We start from the raw sequence: 16,482 nt of genomic DNA on the forward strand, positions 1-16,482 counted from the left end.
GTCACTCGGACCTTCCCAGCACCAGTACAGAGATCAGCACAACGATGCTGAGTCAGTCACTCGCCCCTTCCCAGCACCAGTACAGAGATCAGCACAAAGATGCTGAGTCAGTCACTCGGACCTTCCCAGCACCAGTACAGAGATCAGCACAAAGATGCTGAGTCAGTCACTCGCCCCTTCCCAGCACCAATACAGAGATCAGCACAAAGATGCTGAGTCAGTCACTCGGACCTTCCCAGCACCAGTACAGAGATCAGCACAAAGATGCTGAGTCAGTCACTCGCCCCTTCCCAGCACCAATACAGAGATCAGCACAAAGATGCTGAGTCAGTCACTCGGACCTTCCCAGCACCAGTACAGAGATCAGCACAAAGATGCTGAGTCAGTCACTTGGACCTTCCCAGCACCAATACAGAGATCAGCACAAAGATGCTGAGTCAGTCACTCGGGCCTTACCAGCACCAATACAGAGATCAGCACAAAGATGCTGAGTCAGTCACTCGCCCCTTGCCAGCACCAATACAGAGATCAGCACAAAGATGCTGAGTCAGTCACTCGGACCTTCCCAGCACCAGTACAGAGATCAGCACAAAGATGCTGAGTCAGTCACTCGCCCCTTCCCAGCACCAATACAGAGATCAGCACAAAGATGCTGAGTCAGTCACTCGCCCCTTGCCAGCACCAATACAGAGATCAGCACAAAGATGCTGAGTCAGTCACTCGCCCCTTGCCAGCACCAGTACAGAGATCAGCACAAAGATGCTGAGTCAGTCACTCGGACCTTACCTAGCACCCGTACAGAGATCAGCACAAAGATGCTGAGTCAGTCACTCGGACCTTCCCAGCACCAGTACAGAGATCAGCACAAAGATGCTGAGTCAGTCACTCGGACCTTCCCAGCACCAGTACAGAGATCAGCACAAAGATGCTGAGTCAGTCTCTCGCCCCTTCCCAGCACCAGTACAGAGATCAGCACAAAGATGCTGAGTCAGTCACTCGCCCCTTCCCAGCACCAATACAGAGATCAGCACAAAGATGCTGAGTCAGTCACTCGCCCCTTCCCAGCACCAATACAGAGATCAGCACAAAGATGCTGAGTCAGTCACTCGCCCCTTCCCAGCACCAATACAGAGATCAGCACAAAGATGCTGAGTCAGTCACTCGGACCTTCCCAGCACCAGTACAGAGATCAGCACAAAGATGCTGAGTCAGTCACTCGGACCTTCCCAGCACCAATACAGAGATCAGCACAAAGATGCTGAGTCAGTCACTCGGACCTTCCCAGCACCAATACAGAGATCAGCACAAAGATGCTGAGTCAGTCACTCGCCCCTTGCCAGCACCAATACAGAGATCAGCACAAAGATGCTGAGTCAGTCACTCGGACCTTCCCAGCACCAGTACAGAGATCAGCACAAAGATGCTGAGTCAGTCACTCGGACCTTCCCAGCACCAATACAGAGATCAGCACAAAGATGCTGAGTCAGTCACTCGGACCTTCCCAGCACCAGTATGGAGATCGGCACAAAGATGCTGAGTCAGTCACTTGGACCTTCCCTAGCACCAGTACAGAGTTCAGCACATTGGTCGAGTGTACACCCTTACTTTACTTGGTGGTACCCAGAATGTGATTAGTAAGTTGACAATATGAAATGAAAATGAAAATAGCTTATTGTCACAAGTAGGCTTCAAATGAAATTACTATGAAAAGCCCCTAGTCACCACATTCCGGCATCTGTTCGGGGAGGCTGGTACGGGAATTGAACCGTGCTGCTGGCCTGCCTTGGTCTGCTTTCAAAGCCCTCTGGTAAATTCCAGCCAATATGTTAGAATAGACTTTACAGCATTTATAATGATGTCTTTGTTTGACTGAATCTGGTGACGTTTCTTCCAGCCTTATTCTCTGTGGTATTCTAGCGTGTATGAATGAACGCTATGAAGAGGCTGACAATTTCTTTGAGAGTGCCAGATGCTTTGAACCGAGTAGTGTGTTAGCTTGGACAATCCAGGGTAAGACTCAATTTGCAATCTAATTCACTATCATTTCTCTTTTAGTGTTGCAAGATTTAGCGTAAGACACCACTCAATTCCTAACATTATTGCAACCCCATCAGGACAATGCATGTCAGGATAGTCCCTGCTCGAGACAAGAGGGAAATATCATTATCGTTACCACAGTATGATTTATCGGTAAAATTGTTACAGTCCTGAAGTCGGGGAAGGAGGGAATTCTTTTCCTTCCAAATCCGTAGGATAAGTGCATGGAGTTTTGATGTGAACATAAGCCCACCAGCTCTGAAGACCTCAGCTCACACGTGTCTACTGGCCTTCTAGATGGTAGCAGTCATGGCTTTGGAAGATGTTGGTTCAGGCGTCTGAGTGAGTTCCTTCACTGCATCTTGTAGATGGTACCATTGGCCCCCGGGATTTGTTGTTTTCATCCCATTTGATTGCTTGTTGCAGCTCTCCCATCGATGGTGATTCACCCGTGGATTTTTCCTTTATGATCGAAGGGATGTGGGTTTTGCAGGCTCGGCCAGCATTTATTGTCAATCTCTAATCATTGAGAAGGTGCTGGTGAGTTGGCTTCTTGAACCACCACAGTCCATGTGGTGTAGGCAAACTCTGTGCTGTTAGGGAGGGAGTTCCGGGAACTTAACCCAGCGACCGTGAAGGAACTGCGATCCAAATCGGGATGGTGATTGGCTTGGAGGGGAACCTCCAGGTAGTGGTGCTCACATGTGTCTACTGCCCTTCTAGATGGTAGCGGTCATGGCTTTGGAAGGTGTTGGTTCAGGCGTCTTAGTGAGTTCCTTCACTGCATCTTGTAGATGGTACACATGGCTGCCACTGTGCGCTGATGATGGAGGGAGTGAATGTTTGTGGATGGGATGTCAATCAAGCGGACAGCTTTGTCCTGGATGGTGTCGATCTGTTTGAATATTGTTGGATCTGCACTTTTCCAGGCAAGCGGAGAGTATTCCATCGCACTCCTGACTTGTGTCTTTTAGATTGTGGACCGGCTGTTTGAGCCAGGAGGTAAGTTACTCGCTTGCAGGATTCCTAGCATCTGACCTGCCCTTGTAGCCACAGTATTTATATGGCTAGTCCGGTTCAATTTCTGGTCAATGGGTTACCCAGGATGTTGACATCACAGAGTGCTGGATGAACAGACTGCAGAGTGCCATTGGATGTGGTTGTCACTGGAAAAGGCAGCATTCATTGCCCATTCCAATTGCCCCTGAACTGAGTGCCTTTCCAGGTCAATATCGGAGGGCACTTAAGCGTTAACTACTGTATTGTGGGTCTGGAGTCACATGTCAGTCAGACAAGACCAGATAAGGGAGTTAGTGAACCAAATGGATTTTTACAACAATCAATGATCGTTGTCATGGTCACTGTTACTAAGACTGGCTCTGAATTCCAGATTGACCAATCGAATTCTGATTCCATCTTGGTGGGATTTTAACCCCTGTCCCCAGAGGATGAGTCTAAACCTTTGGATTACCTATCCAATAACATTATCACTACACTACCATCTCCTCCGAATGCAACTGTGGATTCATGGATGAGGAGTTGTTGGAAATGTTCTTTCCAGAGTGGCGGATGGCATTATCATCTTTAAGAAGAGAAAACCACCATGTGAGTGAAGGGGATTTTGTCCATTTGGACCTTGGTCTATAGATGGCTGTGGTCATTTCAAAAAAAGCCTTGCATGCCTTGATGGTCAGTGTACTGTTGAATCACTTGGGCTCTCTCTTCCCATCATGTTTGATTATGATTTGTTGTCACATGTACAGTGAAAAGTATTGTTCTGCGCACAGTCTAGACAGATTGTTTTAACTTCCAGATTTGTCCTTGGGTATCGCCCTATTTTTTGTGACTGAGGAAATCTCCTGGAGATGCAGGATGGAATTCTCCCATCTTGGAATAAGTCCCGTCGCGGGAAATGTGGAGTGTTTCCCACTGCAGAGGGTGACGGGAAACCATGCCACATCTTGCACTAATTATGCAGCCAAGTATTTTGCGCCATATTCTGCAGCAGGGCAGGCCTGCTAGCACTTAGTCCGTCGTCATTTCCGGGCACCATACTTAAAAGGCAACCAACATCATGGTAGAAAGAAGATGGACCGTCTGCAGATAAAAGATGGATCTCCGGGAACACTGTGAGGCTGGAAGATGGACCTCATGGGTAAGAAAATGGATCTCTCGGAACACTCTTGAGGCTGGGAGATGGATCTCTTTGATGAAATTAAATCTCGAAGATCCAGGTTTAGATGCTATCCCCATCCACTGATGTGGTGTTCCAGGGTTCAAGGTTGAATCTGAAGCACAAAGGGACATATGAGTCCTAGTTCAGGATTCTTTTAAGGTTAAAATGCAGGTTAAATTGGCAGTTAGGAAGGCAAATGCAATGTTAGCATTCATTTCAAGAGGACGACAATACAAGAGCAGGGATGTACTGCTGAGGTTGTATAAGGCTCTGGTCAGACCCTATTTTGAATACTGTGAGCAGTTTTGGGCCCTGTATCTAAGGAACGATGTGCTGGCCTTGGGGGGAGTCCAGAGGAGATTCACAAGAAGGATCCCAGGAACGAACGGCTTATCATATGAGGAGCAATTGAGGACTCTGGATCCGTACTCGATGGAGTTCAGAAGGATGAGGGGGGGATCTTATTGAGACTTCCATAATAGAGAGGCCTAGATAAAATGGATGTGGAGAAGATGTTTCCACTAACAGGAGAGACTAGAACCCAAGGGTACAGCCTCAGACTAAAGGGACAATCCTTTAAAACAGAAATGAAGGAATGTCTTCAGCCAGAGGGTGGTGAATCTGTGGAACTCATTGCCACAGAAGGCTGTGGAGGCCACGTCACTAAGTGTCTTTAAGACAGAGATAGATGGGTTCTATCTATCAAACAATGCTTAACAGTGACAATGAAACATTAATTCCGAACTGCTATCTTTTGTCTCCACTCAAGTAAAACTCCAAAATCCACCCTGTATGCTTCATCCGATGCCAGTGCTTATGTAATTACATGGTATATGTTGTGTTGCCCTATTATGTATTTTCTTTTATTCCCTTTTCTTCTCATGTACTTAATGATCTGTTGAGCTGCTCGCAGAAAATTACTTTTCACTGTACCTCGGTACACGTGACAATAAACAAATCCAATCCAAATACAGTTAGCCAGCTCAGAAATGCTTGCTGTAAAGAGATGTGTTGGATAAACCACATGGAGAGAGAAATTCTCCAGGAAACAGCTTGCAGATTCTTGCCTGTGTCAAACTACTGTTTAAACTGTCAGCCTTTTCAGAAACCTCTGTTCTAATAATAATCTCATCAAATAATCTTTTATCAGTGTCACAAGTAGGCTTACATTAACACTGCAAATGAAGTTACTGTGAAAAGCCCCCAGTCGCCACATTCCGGCGCCTGTTCGGGTACACAGCGGGAGAATTCATAATGTCCATTTCACCCATCAAGCACGTCTTTCGAGACTTGTTGGAGGAAACCGGAGTGCCTGAAGGAAACCCACACAGACAAGGGGACACTCCGCACAGACAGTGACCCAAGCTGGGAATCAAACCCGAGTCCCTGGCGCTGTGAAGCAACAGTGCTACCGTGCCACCCATTGTTAACAGACAAAAATCTCTTTCCAACTAAACTGCTTTGAGAGCAGCTGCTCTTCTGTTCACAGACAAATCAAAACTGAACTGAAACTCCAGAACTCAACACCTGTCTGCTTCAGCCCTTGGCTCCACCCATTAGCTACATCATCTTACATGATGTCTATAAATATCTACTTCCCAGGTAACCCTCCATTAGCCCAACTTCAGCAAACCATATCCATAGTTGGGATGAAGTATGATCTTACTTTTACGATGCTTTAATTGCACATATGTCTTAAAAAGGCCGAGCTGGCTTTCAAACCAGGATTTTTTTAAACGTGACTGCAGCAGTCACACGCACTAGCCCAGGCTTTGAACCCTCACTGCATCAATTACATATAATACAATATATCTGAAATTCCTACATTCATCACAATACACATATATACATATGAGAACACCACAAACATGAATTTTTAATAAGTATTCAAATTGCAATGTCAATGAATTAGATCTGTTTGGATTCATTGTTCTCGATTGCATACATTTACATACATATCTTTAATTATGTAAGTGGTATATAACATCAATTAATGCATAATTACACACTGCCATGTTATTTGCAAACTTGCCTTTGAGAGGTAAACCAGTTTACATTTGTGTGCATAACATATTTTATCTATTTTCCCTATGTTGGTGACTAGCTATGCCTCCCCTGAAATCACTCTTCTGTACCTTCAAATTGCCGGGTTGGTGGTGGTAGGTGCAGAGGCAAAGGGTCCTTCTCAGCCAAGAGCTGTAATATTTCAGTTATTGAGTGTCATTTAGAGAGTGCACAGTGAGGTTTGTGAAACTGCTGGACTTCACCAGTTCTGCTAAGGGTTTGAAAAATCAACCAATGAAACAGCTAGGTTTAAATAGTAGGTCCCTTGCCAGTCAAGCTAAAAGGTGGCACCATGCATTCAGTGGGAACAAGTAGATTTGAATGAGAGGTACTGCCTGGGAGTACGTGAGCTCGTGATTTAACTTGTAGCATGTGTACCAGCCTCCCCGAACAGGCGCCGGAATATGGCGACTAGGGGCTATTCACAGTAACTTTATTTAAAACCTACTTGTGACAATAAGCGATTTTCATTTCATTTCATTAAAGGCAGTTTATTTACCTAAGTATTTGTGTTTAATTAATTTGGCAGACTGAAGAGGGAAACATCAGAATTTAACTCTGCTGGGAGTTTGATCAGATCTAGGTATAACCTACATAGGGCAGCACGGTGGCGCAGTGGGTTAGCACTGTGGCCTCACGGCGCCGAGGTCCCAGGTTCGACCCTGGCTCTGGGTCACTGTCCATGTGGAGTTTGCACATTCTCCCGTGTTTGCATGGGTTTTGCCCCCACAAGCCAAAAATGTGCAGGGTAGGTCGATTGAACAGGCTAAATTGCCCCTTCAATTGGAAAAAATGAATTGGGTAGTCTAAATTTAAAAAGAAAAGAAAAAAAGGTATAACCTACATGTTTTTGTTTTTTAAAAACATATAACTCAATTTGCTTCTAGTTTCTAAGTGGAATAATTGTGTATTCAGGGCTGTTCTATGAAAGTCAGGAGCGTACAATTCTGTCCGAAATGGCCTTCGCTGAGGCAAGGAAGCTTCAGACAGCAGCTGAGACACTGAAGAAGTCTCTGGCTGAGGTGATCACGGACAAGGTGAAGGTAGCCGAGGCGCCAGAAGCTGAACCGGAGAGCGATAAAAAAGGTAAGCGGACACATATTGATTCCCAAAGTTTATTACGTCCTCTCAAGTATCTGTGAGAAGCCCTACCCCTCGGCCATTTAAAAATTTTAAATATTGCTGAAAACAGAGATGTTACCGTAGCTTTTTGAATTTTTTCAAATGTTCATTCATGGGCTACCTTCACCTTGTCCATGATCACCTCATCCAGAGACTTCTTCAGTGTCTCAGCTGCGTTACCAGTAATTTGGTGACCACCTTAGTATCCCTTGAGAACTGAGTAGGTTTCTGGGCCCATTCAGAGACACCAATATTGTTGTGGGTATGGAATTACATATAGACCAGACCCGGTAAGAACAGCAGAGTTCCTTCTCCAATGGCACTAGTGAACTAGATGGTTTTTTACGACAGTCTTATCCTCTCCTGTCACTAATACTAATACTATTTTTTAAATTCTAGATTTTATTTCATTCATTGAATTTAAAGTCCCCAGCTGCCGTGATGGTTTTTGAATTAATTCCTCTGGATCATTAGTCTGGGACTATAGATTATTAGGCTGAGCTGAGGAGAAATTTCTTCTTTCAGAGAGTTGTGGACCGTTGGAATCCTCTTACCCCCGTGGGCGACCCGCCATTGAGTATATTCAGTGTTGAGATTGATAGATTTTGAGGCACTCGGGGAGTCGAGGGCTAACTAGGGCTAAGGAAAGTGGATTATATGGCAGTGCAGACTCGAGGGGCAGTCTGGCTTACTGCTGCTCCGATTTCTTATGCAGTTTATGAACACAATCTTGTTTACGGCTCTTTAAGATCAGCCAGTTGCAATCGAGGAACCTGAACCTGTGACCCAAGAATCCCCGAGTACACTGTCTGCTCCAAGCCTGGCTGGAACAGGCATAGGTGGAGATACCATTCTGAAAGCTGCGTCAGGGACAACTAATAAAAAGAGAAGATCCTCTGTGAAAGGTCAGTTAACATTTATTTCTCTCATCAACTCTCTTTCCTTTTCACAATCATGTATATTTTATAATATTTTAATTGAGATGAAATGAAAATGAAATGGAAATCGCTTATTGTCACGAGTAGGCTTCAATGAAGTTACTGTGAAAAGCCCCTAGTCGCCACATTCCGGCGCCTGTTCGGGGAGACTGGTACGGGAATTGAACCGTGCTGCTGGCCTGCCTTGGTCTGCTTTCAAAGCCAGTGATTTAGCCCAGTGAGCTAAACCATACTATCTTCCACGTGAGTTCACTTCAGCCATTTTCACAGCGGTCTACATCCCACCCCAGGCAGAAGTGAAGAAGGCGCTGGACGAATTGTACACCGCTATAAATAACAATGAAACAGAACACCCGGAGGCCTTGTTCATCGTTGCTGGGGACTTCAACCAGGCCAACCTCATGAATGCACTGCCAAAATTCCACAACACATCTCCTTCTCACCAGGGGCGACAACACTCGACCACTGCTACACAAAAACCAAGAGCGCCTACCGATCCATCCCTCGACCGCACTTCGAAAAATCGGACCATAAGACAGTGCTCTTTCTCCCGGCACACAAGCAGAAACGTAAGTGGGAGAATCTGGTTAAGGAGGTTGTGCAGTGCTGGTCCGAGGCAACAGAAGAGTTTCGATGTGACTGCTTGGAGTCAGTGGACTGGTCCATATTTAAGAACTCAAGTGACCAACCTAAACGAGTATGCCACCGTCGCAGACTTTAGTAGCAAGTGTGTAGAAGACTGCGTGCCAAAGAAGGTAGTACATCCATTCCCTCACCGGAAACCATGGCTTAGTCGGCACGCTGGCACAGTGGTTACTACTGCTGCCTCACAGCTCCAGGGTCCCGGGTTCAATTCCGGCCTCGGGTAACTGTCCAGCCTCGGGTAACTGTATGTGTGGAGTTTGCACTTTCTCCCCATGTTTGCGTGGGTTTCCTCCGGGTGCTCCAGTTTCCTCCCACAGTTCAAAGATGTGCGGGTTAGGTGGATTGGCCATGCTAAATTGCCGCTTAGTGTCCTAAAAGGTTAGGTGGGGTTACTGGGTTATGGGGATAGGGTGGATGCATGGGCTTAAGTTTAAGTAGGGTGCTCTTTCCAAGGACCGGTGCAGACTCGATGGGCCGAATGGCCTCCTTCTGCACTGTAAATTCTATGATTCTAATCAGGAGATTGACTCCCTACTGAAGGCCAGGTCTGAGGCATTCAAGACAGACGACCCTGATCTATACAAGAAATCCAGGTACAACCTCCGCAAAGTCATCAGGGATGCCAAGAGACAATATCAGAATAAGCTAGAGTCCCAGACTAATGTCACGGAATCTCGTTGGTTGTGACAAGGCTTAAACAGCATAACCTGCTACAAAGCGAAGCCGAGTACAATCACTGGCAGCTCCCTGATGAACTCAATGCATACTATGCTCGGTTCGAGCAGGAAACCATCAAACCGTTGTCAACTGCCCTAGCAGACTCTGACACACCCATACCTACCGTCACAGCTTCCGAAGTCAGAATGACTTTCTTCAAAGTGAACCCTCGGAAGGCGACGGGTCCGGACGGGGTCCCTGGTCGTGCACTCAGAGCCTGCACATACCAGCTGGCAGATGTGTTCGCGGAGATCTTCGACCTGTCCCTACTCCGTTCGAAGGTCCCCACCTGCTTCAAGAAGACCACCATCGTACCGGTGCCAAAGAAGAACCAGGCAACGTGCCTCAACGACTATAGTCCGGTAGGCCTTGACATTGATCATTATGAAGTGCTTCGAGAGGTTGGTCATGAGGCACATACTCTCAGAATGCTTAGATCCACTGCAATTTGCATACCACCACAACCGGTCCACAGTAGATGCCATCTCCCTGGCCCTACACTCATCCGTGGAGCACCTCGACAACAAGGACTCCTACATCAGACCCCTATTTATTTACTACAGCTCCGCCTTCAACACCATAATCCCAGCCAAGCTCATATCAAAGCTCCAAAACCTAGGACTAGGCTCCTCACTCTGCAACTGGATCCTCGACTTTCTGACCCATAGACCACAATCTATGGTAAGGTAAGGATAAACAACAACCTCCCCAATAGTCCTCAATACCGGGGTCCCGTAAGGCTGCGTACTTAGCCCCCCACTATACACCCTGCCCACACGACTGTGGGGCAAAATTTGGCTCCAACTCCATCTACAAGTTTGCTGATGACATGACCATAGTGGGTTGGATCTCAAACAACGATGAGTCAGAATACAGGAGGGAGAAAGAGAACCTCGTGGAGTGATGTAACGACAACAATCTCTCCCTCAATGTTAGCAAATCTAAAGAGCTGGTCATTGCCTTCAGGAAGCAAAGTATTGTACACACCCCTGTCAGCATCAGTGGTGCCGAGGTGGAGATGGTTAGCAGTTTCAAATTCCTAGGGGTACACATCACCAACAATCTGTCCTGGTCCACCCATGTCGACGCCATGACCAAGAAAGCACAACAGCGCTTATACTTCCTCAGGAAACTAAGGAAATTCGGCATGTCCACATTGACTCTTACCAACTTTTACAGATGCACCATAGAAAGCATCCTATCTGGCTGCATCAGAACCTGGTATGGCAACTGCTCGGCCCAAGTCCATGAGGAGATCCTCCTCCTTTCCTACCCCTCTCCGCACCGGGTGCCCGTAGAACAGGAGCGTGGTACTGAAGTGCAAACACAATTATAATCAAAGATTTTCAAGTAACAGACGAGAGGCTGCAGTCGATTACAACTTAGATATACGTGGTCCATGGAGTTCACAAGTCTGCAAAAAGCGCAGGCGTCTTGGTAGTCCGTGAACCGACAGATCCTACGATTGTATGGGACTGTTGCATGCAACAGTCTCCACCCCAGGACCCCGATGGTAAGTGGGAGGGCTCCCATGCAGAGAGACCTCCATTGGGGATCTCCACTACTGGAGGGCAACAATGTGTCCGGGCGAATGGTGAGGGAAAGGACCTGAAGGCTGTGCAGCAGCAGTCCATATAGGAAACACCTCTGCACAAGGACAAAGGACACAGGGGGTATTTCCGTTGGATGGCTCAGATTGTGGGGTTTGGCCCCGAGGGAGAGTTTGTGAATTGGAAATACTGTGAAATACTCTACCAGCAGGGGTACGCTCAAATGGGAGTTCACCACATACCTGCACCTCCTCAAGACCATAAGTGGTTACGGATGGCATTGGCTAAAATCTGGATATACACCAACGTACGACACGCCAATTCATGGAGTGTCATCTTGTCCACTCTTCTGCCACCCAGCACATCCCCGATTCTGGTCACTCCAGCGGCCACAGTCTTTCCCTCCACCAGCCACCTGAGGTGGCCTTGGTGGAGGTGCAGATTCCTGAGCAGTGGCTCACTGACCACAGCCACTACTTCTGACTGAGGAGAGCTTCGATTGAAGGTGGTCATGTCCCAGACTTTGATCTGTTAAAATATGGGCAATGCCTGTAAGACGTTCTGGAGACCCTTCAAGTATCTAAACAGAAACCATAATTCAGTCTGTGCACCAGGCAGAAGAAATATGTCACCGGGGCACATCACTTAAGAGTGGGCTCAACATTAAAGGTATTGCTGCAGGATCTGAAGGTGCAAAGACATACCAGTGCCTGACCACCTTCCCTAAGTGAGAGACTCAGAACCTCAGCAGCGACCCAACGTAGCTCTTTGTCCCAGATGTATTCTGTAATCATTCTCTGGACGTTTGTGACAAACTCAGGGGGAGAGGTCAAAGTTATCAGCAGGTACCACAGCATGGCCACAATCAGCTGGTTTATGACCAGAACTCGATCCCTGTCAAACAGCACTCTGAGCAGTCCTCTCTGGTCAGTGACAACCCAGGTCTCCAAATTCTGCCAATTTGCTGGCCAGGATTCCTCAGCTGGCAAAAATGTACTCCCAAGTAGGGAAGAATGGCGAAAATCCTGAGCTGCTCCAGATGGAAGGTGATGTGCCATGAGTCAACCAGGAGTCCGGAACCCTTGGCCTCGTTGACCCGAGCAGAGGGCGCAGCAGAGTTACACAGCCTGGCATTCACACGTTCTCCGCAGGTCAGTAGGGCCCGTGAACATAAGGAGCACATCATTAGTGTAAGCTGAAAGGACCACCCCGATGCCCAACCCACGCAGAACCAATCCTGATAACCTTCTCCGCAGGAGGGTAACCCTATATGTGCCCTCAATCCTTAATCAAACAATGCCCAACAACTGTGTATCTGTAACAACATAATCAACCAATCATTAACAATGTCTATGAATGTTATTTCTCTGGACTTCCAGAAGGGATTTGATAAGATCCCGCATCAGGATCTGTGAGCTAAAATTGAAGCCCATGGAATTGAAAGCAGATTATTGATCTGGTTAGGAAATTGGCTTAGTGGCAGTACACAGGAATAGGGATAATGGACAAGTACTCAAGTCAGCAGGATGCAACTAGTAGTGACTCTGTCCCTATATTCCTACTCAGCTGTTAAACTCATGCACACTTCACTCACATGAGTCAGTACCTGCATGAGAGGAGAGGAAATTGTTGGCAGAAAAGGAATGAATCTAACTGTGAGATTGGCATCCGTCTTTGCAAAAGCACGTGCCATTAACTTGCTCGATGCTTTATGAAATTTAACCAGTGATTAAATTAACTAATTTTGCTTTAGATTGAAATCAAAGTGTTCTGCCAAGCTGTCGAGTATCAAACGATTGAAAATGTTCTGCTTTTTGTAGGTATTGCAGACCTAACAAAGACCGCCGACATCAATGAAGGTGTCGGAACACCCATGTCACAGGAAGAGCCAGTACCCGCAGCACCCAATCCTGCTAATGAACCCCCACCAAAAGAGACCGTTTCCCCACCGAGAGAGACCATTTCTGTTTGTACAAGAAGTATCTACATGGAAGCAGCAAAGTTTCTATTGGAATTTAATGCCCTGCAGGTCGGTTGTCATTCTTACTTAAAAAAAATAAAGACTTGCTGTGCCTAATCACATCTTGTAAACAGGAGTAGGTTAATTTCCCACTGTCATGGAGAGGAAATGTTATGAAGTATACAGCCAAAACAATCAATATTTGAGAGCTACCTTTGAGCAATATTCCATGGTTATGTTTTATTTTACAATACTTTTCATTCATCCAGATAAATTAGGCGTTACCTCTCCATTACCGACTGAACTCTCAGTAACGTATTCTTAATTTCCGGAATGCAGATGGTCTCAGTGATATGCCACATCACTGTCAGTGTCAAGACTCAGAGAAATTCCTTAAAGTGTCTTTGTAGAAATCTACCCATGGTTAACTGTAGTCTCGTATTCACCTAACTAAGTAGAGATTTGCACTACACATCTTGGATGTGAAATTAAATCTTTATTGGGTGTCTATTGATTATAATTGAGAGTTTGAAATCTTCTTGTGGTTACAAATCAAATATTCTCAATAAAGCTCCTGCCAGCAGAAGACTTTAAGAGATATAATTAAACTTAGTAGCATACAAACGATCTGAACTTTCAAAAATACAGTAATGGTTTCTTGCTCAAAGCAAAACAGCTTGCACAGACTTAGAGTCAGAGTGGAAATATGAAAATACGAAATAAAGATAGTAGACAGCTAGGCAAATAGTATAGAGTGATTCTAGAATGAAATGGCTTCCCGGACCTCTATTTTTTAAGGAATTTGTTATCAATCTGAGTCAATCTGTCTCTACCCCTGTAACATGCTGATTGGTTTGGGTGAGTTTCCAATACATTTGATTTGATTATTGGGTTGTCAGTCCTCAATGTGCAACATTATCTCGTTGAACTTTTAAAATTAATATAAATGTTGCATGTGGAATTCTTAAATGTGTGTTGGAATGCAAACTCTGCTCTTACCATTGAACTGGTATGTGCTGAACTCTGCAATTCTGTTCATTTGAACAATGGGCAGTTCATATGAACCATAATGTCAATTTGACCTTCAGTAGAAATGTTGCATTCGAGCTTCTAGCTCGAATGCAAATGTTTCAAATTTTATGCTTTTATTATTGCAAGCTATGGGCTTTTGCAATCTGCAGTTGTGTTTGATCACATTTGCAGTCTTATGATGGGATCCATTTTAAAAATGATTTTTGAACTGGGCTTTAGTATTTATAACAAAATGGCGAAATCAATGATCCTTTTACCTCTCAGAAATAGCAGGTTTCCTTCAGTCTGTGTTTTGAAAAGCAGGAACAAACCTACATTCAATAATTATGTAAAGTAAGAATGGGACAGTCATAAAACGCTGCAGGCTCTCATACCAGATGGTGAACAACATGCATTCTCCTAAGTAATTTTAATTTCATTTAGGTGATGCACTTATGGTTGAGTATATATTCTGTATATAAATATATTTTACACACACACTTGCAAGATACTGGAATGATTATCTACTGGTATTCACCTTTAAAATTAGATATTTGTTTGGCAATACGGAACATTAAGAGCAACTGATACATTGAGAATTGTAATATGTCTTCTCAGTTATTTCATCCTGCAATTCTGGCAGGAATTCCGTGGATTGCCCACTGTAATGCTTTTCACTGGTGCCTTGCCAGATCAACAGTGAAAGCTTGTTGGCGCCCTGTAGAAGTTCATTCCAGTTGTGGTGAATGTAGGAATTTCAGATGTATTGTATTATAGGTATTTAATGCAGTCAGGGCTGAAATCCTGGGTTGGTGTGTGTGACTGCTGCAGTCACGTTTTAAAAGAAATCCTAGTTTGAAAGGTTGGGTACCAGGAATGCAATTAAAGCATTGTAAAAGGCTTGGATGAATCTAATTTTGTTTTGAGTAAGGAGATTTGCTGTGGAGTTAATTAGATTTAAACTTAGTACGGTGATGTCATTGCTGGGTGGAGGTAAGCCATCAGACAATATTGAGGCAGGAGTTCAGTTCTGAGCCGAATAAAGCTGTGACCACACGCAAGCAGTTTTGCTCTCTGCAGTTCAGTTAAAATAGATTAACAGTCTTTAAAGCAGAGCAGACTTGTCTGAGAACAAGGGGAAGCTGAAACAAGCTGAGAAGCAACTTCTGAAAACATACAGCCAGGGTTTCTGTGTGGGTCTGACAGGAGTCAGATCTTGTCTTCAAAGCAGTGTCAAGAGATCTCTCTTTCTCAAAGATCATCTCTGCAAAGCAAGGGTTCCTGAATGCTAGTGGTATTTAATAGTGGATTGAGAGCTGAGATGGGGATTTTTCTTGTTGTTTAAGTGGGAATAAAGATAGCAATTAAGGGCATTGTATGCATTGTATTAAGTAGTATTGTTTATGGGGTAATTGTAAGCTATTTTCTGCTGTGATGTTAAAGATTTTAATACTATGTTATTAAAAAGGTTTGTTTTGATATCCCATATTCCTATTTCTTTGTGGAATCACTCCTGGAGCGAGCTATCCTTTCCTCACAGTCTTACAAAAATACACTAAAATATTGGGGTTTCTGATCCATATCCTAGCCACTGTTGGGGTCTGGTCTGCGGTCGTAATACCGTGTATTATCTCTATTCATTCATTTGCCTGTCTTGCTTTTAAATTATTGCACTTTTTTTCAGCTTTATATATTTTCCACCCAACTTTGCTATCCTCTATATCAAGCAGTAATCCTATTGCCTGGTCTCTGCCAATGCTTCTGTATAACTGAAGGTTAAGAAATCCAAGAGAAAGGTTTGAGCAGATCTAAAGTTCAATCACCCTCCATTTTTCTCCTTCACTGAATGAAAGTCCTGGGTTTTTTTTGTCGGACAATCTGACTTGCAAGGCTCTGTGACTCAGCACGGCATTCTAGCGAATCAACAAAGCTGTTTGCACAGCCTCCAAGTTTCAACAATGTGACATTTACTTTTTCAATTAATTTATTCAAATGTTTCTCACTCTTCTTTCTCTCTTATAACAAACTGGCCAAATTGTGGTATGTCAACACATTTTTGGACATTGTTAACTAAGTAAAACTCATTTTTCTTCCTTTTGTTATTAGTTTGCGACAAGAGCCTTGTCACATGAGATGATTTCCAATGAAAATGGTTTGAGTTGTGAGTACCATGTGGTCCTGGCTCAGCTTTACATGCTTCACGAGGAATATGGAAAGGCAGAGGAATCCCTTGCGGAAGCAGGACGAATTGACCATCAAGTA

The 16,482-nt window shown here is 44.8% G+C and overlaps 1 protein-coding gene across 3 annotated transcripts in view; it reads left to right on the forward strand.

Annotated features, from left to right (window-relative positions):
• The window catches only part of cfap70 (cilia and flagella associated protein 70), a 136,935-nt gene that overhangs the window by 105,068 nt on the left and 15,385 nt on the right, over positions 1-16,482 (forward strand). For 2 of the 3 annotated variants that reach the window (XM_072481772.1, XM_072481773.1), the window contains exons 19-23: positions 1,895-2,010; positions 7,193-7,363; positions 8,149-8,304; positions 13,070-13,278; positions 16,327-16,479. In XM_072481772.1, the coding sequence (XP_072337873.1) occupies positions 1,895-2,010; positions 7,193-7,363; positions 8,149-8,304; positions 13,070-13,278; positions 16,327-16,479 (805 nt within the window). The remainder of the gene's footprint in view (positions 1-1,894; positions 2,011-7,192; positions 7,364-8,148; positions 8,305-13,069; positions 13,279-16,326; positions 16,480-16,482) is intronic. The other variant, XM_072481774.1, reaches the window with a different exon arrangement.

The sequence above is a fragment of the Scyliorhinus torazame genome, chromosome 17 (genome assembly GCF_047496885.1).
Source record: "Scyliorhinus torazame isolate Kashiwa2021f chromosome 17, sScyTor2.1, whole genome shotgun sequence".
NCBI lineage: Eukaryota > Metazoa > Chordata > Chondrichthyes > Carcharhiniformes > Scyliorhinidae > Scyliorhinus > Scyliorhinus torazame.